This window comes from Octopus sinensis, linkage group LG6 (assembly GCF_006345805.1).
Source record: "Octopus sinensis linkage group LG6, ASM634580v1, whole genome shotgun sequence".
NCBI lineage: Eukaryota > Metazoa > Mollusca > Cephalopoda > Octopoda > Octopodidae > Octopus > Octopus sinensis.
Genome location: NC_043002.1, coordinates 10534759 through 10542258, shown reverse-complemented (window position 1 = coordinate 10542258; position 7500 = coordinate 10534759). Strand labels below are relative to the sequence as shown.

The window sequence follows — 7500 nt, the reverse complement described above, 5'->3', positions numbered from 1 at the left end:
TACACGCACGCGCGCATTGATATATACGCTCCTTTACTGATAAAATACATTCCCTGACAATGATAGGCATTCCAATTTCCAAATTTTAGAGAATTTTATTGACAGAATTTAATGTTTTGCTAATATAGTCGCAAACGTGGCTGCGTGGTAAGAATTTTGCTTCCCAACCACATGGTTCCGGTTTCAGTCCCACTGACAGAGCTTCAAAATGAGATGGACGCTTGATTTTGAAATTCCTATTCACGAGTTGCTTGCCGTTCGGATTTTCTTGAACGTCTAAAATGCCATTCCTTGACTTGTGGAGCATATCGATGTCCTTGATGCTACGAAACCTTTCTTGCAGTCATTCTGAACAGTTCCTGCTGATTCAATGTTGTCCCCCATTCGGGTGATTCTCTTTGAATCTTTATGTATGAATCTCTTTGAATCTCTTTGAATCTCTTTGAATCTCTTTGAATCTCCTTATTAAATTTGCACTTCGACAAAATTTTTGAACTCCCAGTAGTTATTTAGACCATTGTCTTTGTTTAAAGTCTAGTCTAACTTACTGCATTCTTTCTAAGGGATTAAATCTAAAACGAAATGAAAACTAAGTGCGATGTCAGATGCTAAAGAGGTGTACACACATTCTCGATACTGCAAGCGCCCGCACACACACACACACACACACGCCCATACATATATACATACATCGTATTTGATTGTTGTTAGCTACAATACCTCTTATTTTAACATTGTCTTATTTTTCTGTTTCACTTCTCATCTTTTATCATCCTCTATTTTTATATAATGTTAGACAGACACACAGACACACAGACACACACAAAGACACACACAAACTCTCTCACCACCCCATATATATATATATATATATATATGTGTGTGTGTGGTTGTGTGTGTGTGTGTGTGTGTGTGTCTGTGTAACATTATATAAAAAAAAGAGGATGATAAAAGATGAGAATTGAAGCAGAAATATATATATATATATAATATATATATATATATATATATATATATATATATATATATATATGTATGTATATATATATATGTATATGTGTGTGTGTATAGGGAGAGTTTACGAAAAAGACAAAAGACGAAGACAGGTGGTGTACAAAAAAAACCCAGATGTATTAGTATAACGCTCAGGAATAGAAAAAGTCTTTTACGTTTCGAGATCCTTCATGCAAAACGTCCGTATTTCTGAAATCTCGGTCGATTAAAATAGACATTTTCATATAAACTGTGTCTCTCTCTGTCTCAATACACGATTCCTAATTCCGTCTATTTTTATACGCTTTTCTTAATTCTGTCTCTTCGGTTACTTAACAATAAATATGATTATCTTCAAGAAGTACAAGCGCAAGATTTTCCAATAATTCCAGTTGTGTAATACCTGGTATTTACTAAAATTCCTGCAATGGTCAGCTTCCTTTGAAGTTATTTTCCTTTCTTGAAACCTACGAAATATATTATAGAATCCATGTGTACCGTAGTAAATGCTGGTTCCTATCCATTCTTTGTTCTAATGTTAATACCAATGGATCAGTTATATACATGTGTCTCAGTCTTTGCTCCTATATGTGAATTGGAAAAGTGGATATGATGTTACACTTCCACGTTTAGATGCTTGATTTTGAATATGCTTTCGGTGCTTTAATGTGATTTCCGTACCACGTGTATTATGGTGTTTGTATTTATTCATTCCATACTCGGAAATGGGCAACGGAGAATATAAGTAACTTATTAATACTGGTATCTTATACAGAGGTGTTCTTATGACTGGTTTCAAATTTGCCACATCGACCCCAGTGCTCAACTAGTATTTATTTTATCGACCCTGAAAGGATCAAAGACAAAGTCGACCTCGGTGGCATTTGAACTCAGAACGTAAAGACGAACGAAATGCCGTTGAGCATTTTGTCCGACGTGCTAACAGTTCTGCCAGTTCTCTACCTCAGATGTTATTATTAAGAGCAGGACTAGTCTAGGGCAGTCAGCTAGCAGATGCGATAACACCCCAGATAAAATGCTTAGCGGCACTTCGTTCGACGATAAGGTCAACTTTGCCAATCATCGTTTTGAGGTCGATAAAATAAGTACCAGTGGAGTACTGGAGTCGATATGATCGATTTGCTACTTTCCTCTAAAAGTTGCTAGCTCTGTGTCAGAATTTCGAACCATTATTCAACGTGATCACCGTGATCGACCAGGCTATCAGATGTTGCTACACATCGCTGGTCACAATGCGCTTCGCATTGTTTTAGCCTTCAAATTACGCCACCCCGCTGGCTAAGCGAGCAGGCCGACAGAAGAAAGAGTGAGAAAAAGTTCTGGCGAAAGAGTACAGTAGGGATCGCTACAACCCCCTGCCGGAGCCTCGTGGAGCCTTAGTTGTTTTCGCTCAATAAACACTCACAACGCCCGGTCTGGGAATCGAAATCGCCATCCTACGACCGTGAGTCTGCTGCCGTAACCACTAGGCCATTGCGCCTCCATGAAACCATTACTAAGAGGAATATTAACCGAAATTTTGAATTAATAACCAATTCCATTGATCCACGTAGGGTCCATTAATCAGTAGGGTTCTACGGGCACCTCAACGGTATATGTAGTTAATCTTCGATAGCGGATGATAAAATAATTGTAAACGATTCTACGTATGTATGATAGAATTCTTAAACGCCAACTTCCTTATCATGGTGCTGTACTCAAAAAGCAGGTGAGCTTGGAAGAAGAAAACTGATGTACGAAACGATATCAATGTCGAAAGAAGAAACAATAATGTAAGGATACATTTATATGAGATGTTATACATACGTACAGAATGTAAATGTACAGGAAGGTGTATGCACGTCTTCTAAATATATGTAAACATCTTATATAAATCCATCACTTACAGCTATATTTATTTCTCCTACTTTCATCTATCTATCTATCTATCTATCTATCTATCTATCTATCTATCTATCTATCTATCTATCTATCTATCTATCTATCTATCTCTCTCTCTATCTATCTATCTATCTATCTACCTACCTATCTATCTATTTGTCTATCTATCCATGTATCTATCTATCTACCTACCTACCTACCTATCTATTTGTCTATCTATCTATCTATCTATCTATCTATCTATCTATCCATCTATCTATCTATCTATCTATTTATAAGGTACATATTTATGAAACTTTTACAAGAGGGGTGGTAACCTTCATCAGGCATTCTGACGAAAACTAGCAAGCAGACACTCTAAGTCACTGTTACCCCTCTTGAAAAAGTTTAATAAACATGTACTTTAGTAAAAGGTATTGTCTATTCCTTCAGTTCAATGTTGTCTTTACATAAAAACGATTATCTATCTATCCATATATCTATCTAGCCATCTATCTGCCTGCGTGCGCCCGCGTGTGTGTAAATCCGAGTGTGCATTAAAGCAGAATAAAGATGATGTTGATGCATTCGTTACAATTATGTATGACCCAATTAATATATTGATTTATTTCATTTACTTGCATAAATGCTACTCGTAAAGGAATGAATATCACAGTTCTAATTTGACTTTTTACGTGATGTGAACCAAATACAAGTTGTTTCAAGCTTTCAATTGCTTTTTATACCTTATCGAGTTCAAACTTCACCTAAATCAACATTGTTTTGCATCCTACAATAATACAATGTCACATTTTTTTCTTGAGCTCTTTGACTCATACTGCCGGCTCCCCGCTTTCCATGGTATGTAAGAGATGAAAATCATAGCATTACCCGCGAATCTGACATCGGTCATTAGCAGTATTGAATGCCTGCAATTTTGTCGGGGGTAGATATCGATTACATCTACCCACTCCAGTACTGGTTTGTTACTTTATTTTATAAAGTTGACCTCCACGAGATTTGAACTTAAAAACGGAAGAAATGCCGCTAATCATTTTGTCCTGCGTGCTAACAGTTCTGCCGGTTCACTGCCTCTGCATCCTAAAAGACAGTACCAGTCAAGAATTAGAGATGTTTAATCGAATAATCTCTTCCCAAACAAATCTATTTCCCAGTATCTCTGTTAGAAAACATTTTGATATGACATTGTTTTTATTGTCTATCTTCACGCGAGACAATCTAAATGTGACCATCTCATAATAATAATATCTTTTCAGAGATAATCAACCTATGTCTGCATTTTTCAATGAGTTCTTCTTTTTTAAACATGATAGTACGGGGAATAGGGGAGACAACTTAAGAAAGCGAGAGAGAGAGAGAGAGGGAGCGATGTGACTGCTATTTCTAACCGATCGAATGAACATGTTCAGCCTCTCTTATTTGCCCTTATTTTAACACCCTGCCACCCACACGCAAGCACGCAAATGTTTATGAGCAGTCTTTGAATTTTTCTAGCCAAAGGGCGTCTTAGCTCAATATTTACACATAATTATAGCTTTGTCTACTTCGAGCTCCGCCATAAAAAAAGAAAAAACAATTATATACGTTTATATTGAAGACTAGCTATTTTGACCCGTGCTTCGCTCTGGTTTTGGTGGTGGTGTTGTTTTCTGCGAGTTGTCTCCTTTTCCCTTTTTTCTTTTGTTCGTCCTCTTCACCTGGTTCTTTTTATTGCCCTCTTATTCTTTTCTTGTTCTTACTTTTTATTTTTTCTTCGTCTTTATCTTCTTCTTATTATTATTATTTCTCTTCTTCCACTCTTTCTTTTCTCCTTTTCCCATATTCCTCACCATGGCAACCAAACTGTAGCCCCGAACGACTTGCAGCCCTCCTGACACAATTGCCCACCCCATTTTACCCCCCACTGTAAAATTTGGCGCCAATCCGACCTCATCTAAACCGTTACCATCCCAAAATGAGACAAACAACCAAGAAATAAAACAAATTTTTCACATTTCAGCTTTATCGATATTGATAATGTGAAGTATTTATTTAAAAATTCTATTTTGGAAATGTATGATTGTTTTAAATTTTTGTATTTTAATTTAGGCTGAATGGTGAAAAATAATGAACTGGTTACCACAAGTAAAAGTTCGACTTCAGGAGAAATGAAGAATTAAAGGCGAGAATGATTCCGTCAGAAAACCTCACGAACATTATCACCACAAAGAGTTATAATGCTTACGAACAGTTCTACTTGGAAGCGCGTTCCATCACCGGTCTCGTATGTTACCCAATCGCCTGCTCAATCGGCCTTATAGGAAACACAATGAGCATTATCGTGATGACCCAAAAGCAAATGCAGTCCTCGACAAATATCTACCTCTTGGCTTTGGCCTTTTCTGATAGCATAAAACTCATCAACGACTTTCTCTATTTCATCGTCATATTACTGATGGAGATAGACAAACGCACAGGAGAGTCTTTATATCAAGGTTTATATCCTTACGCCCATTATATATTCAATACGTCGTTATGCATATCGGCGTGGATCACCGTATCTGTCGCAGTGGAACGATATGTTTACGTGTGTAAACCACTCTACGTGAAATCTTACTGCACTATTCACCGCGCCCGCATTATAACTGTATGTGTTTACTTCTTTATGAGTATGCTATCCATACCATATGCAATGAGATACCAGTCTTTTGAAGTGTACGATAATAGAACAAATCAGACTTTAATGGATATGTCAGTCACGAAACTCTGGCAAAACAATGTCTTCTCCAGGGCTTACACTTGGTTTCAAAACCTCATTCGTTCAGTAATTCCGCTCTTAACTTTAATAGTATTAAATACTTGTATAATGTGTGGTATTAGGCGTTGTAAACTAAGCAAATCCAAGAATATGAGACGATACCGCATTACCATCATGTTGGTCTGTGTTGTCTTGGTATTCATGGTTTGTATATCGCCTGATGCCATCATGTCCACCATCCTTGGTTTTGGATATATCGAAGAAGATTATTTAACTCGTGGCATTCGCGAGATAACCGATCTATTACTTCTTATTAACTCAGCGGTGAATTTTATACTCTATTGCATATTCAACACGATATTTTGGAAGAACTTCTTACATATTTTCTGCGCTATTTGTATAAAAATCTACTGCCCTCACCACCAGATGAACGTCTCCACACCATCAAGACAACTGCAAAGCAATGTGTACAGAGAAGTTCAGCTAGCTACATTTCCAGGAACACATCATTTTAAATTGGTGTCTGTCAAACGAGGTATGTAGCATAATTAAAATTACGTTAGTCTTATCTTTGTCACTGATTATATGCAAACCTACATTCCTTACTATGTATTGATTAAATCTTAACAAGTCATGAGTTGAGTGGAAATCGGATACGAATACCAAAAGCAAACAATTCAAATAAAGACTCTTATATTCTTATATTTTACCGAGCTGTTCATTCAATTATTGAAAAGTTGTTATCTCTTAATGAAACCAAATTTGTCACAATTTTCTAATGTATGATTTTATATAATAAAATAAGCAGTTTGTTTTCTTGCAAGAACTTCTGTAATTGCTTGTATTACTAACATACATGAATGTTTGTTTATAGTAAATGTTCATATGCTTGCTCAGCAAATTACCGTGATTTCTTCGTCACCAGTTTTACATTATCAATGTGTTGTAGCCGCTTTCTTGAAATACTGTTGTTGATTCGAATAATCATTGTCGTTACCATGCTCAGCTAACATCCACAATTCTTTCTCGAATTGATTTACTTGATTTGAAAATAAACATTGATTTTAGTCACCACATGTATTATATTTCGAGTGTCACTGAACAAACAAAGACAAGAGCCTCAGATTGTTATTATTTCACACAAGTAAAGCAGTGAGATGCTACAATCGTCAACAAAGCGGACAAAATGCTCCGTGGAATTTCTGCCAGATCTTTACATTCTTAGTTTAAATTTTACTTTTCATCCACTCGGTGTCAAAAGAATAAATACCAGCATAGTTAAGAACGGGGTTCGATGTAATTCATTAACACTTTCCTTCAAAATTTCTGGCCTTATGCACTAATCTGAAGCCCTTACTTCACACTAAATGTTATTTAACATGGCTGAGTATTGACAGAGTCTAAGTATGAAGTTCGAGATACGATTGGATTTGTGTCAGTTATTTTCTAATTTTCAGTTCAGACCTAAGCTACCTCAAGATCGTAAACACGATATGCACTTCTATATGTAAAATGGTTTAATTCTTTATTGCCCACAAGGGGCTAAACATAGAGGGGACAAACAAGGACAGACAAACGGATTGAGTCGATTACATCGACCCCAGTGCGTAACTGATACTTATTTAATCGATCCCGTAAGGATGAAAGGCAAAATTAACCTCGGCGGAGTTTGAACTCAGAACGTGACGGCAGACGAAATACCTATTTCTTTACTACCCACAAGGGTCTGAACACAGAGAGGACAAACGCGGACAGACAAAGGGATTACGTCGATTACATCGACACCAGTGCGTAACTGGCACTTATTTAATCGACCCCAAAAGGATGAAAGGCAAAGTTACCCTCGGTGGAATTTGAACTCAGAACGC

The 7500-nt window shown here is 36.7% G+C and overlaps 1 protein-coding gene across 5 annotated transcripts in view; it reads left to right on the top strand.

The window, feature by feature from the left end:
- The window catches only part of LOC115213422 (FMRFamide receptor-like), a 252318-nt gene that overhangs the window by 213980 nt on the left and 30838 nt on the right, over nt 1–7500 (top strand). For 4 of the 5 annotated variants that reach the window (XM_036503639.1, XM_029782388.2, XM_036503640.1 and 1 more), the window contains exon 2: nt 4984–6167. In XM_036503639.1, coding sequence (XP_036359532.1) covers nt 5063–6167 — 1105 coding nt within the window. In that variant the 5' untranslated portion in view covers nt 4984–5062. Of the gene's footprint in view, nt 1–2841; nt 2846–4983; nt 6168–7500 lie in introns of all 5 variants that reach the window. The other variant, XM_036503638.1, reaches the window with a different exon arrangement.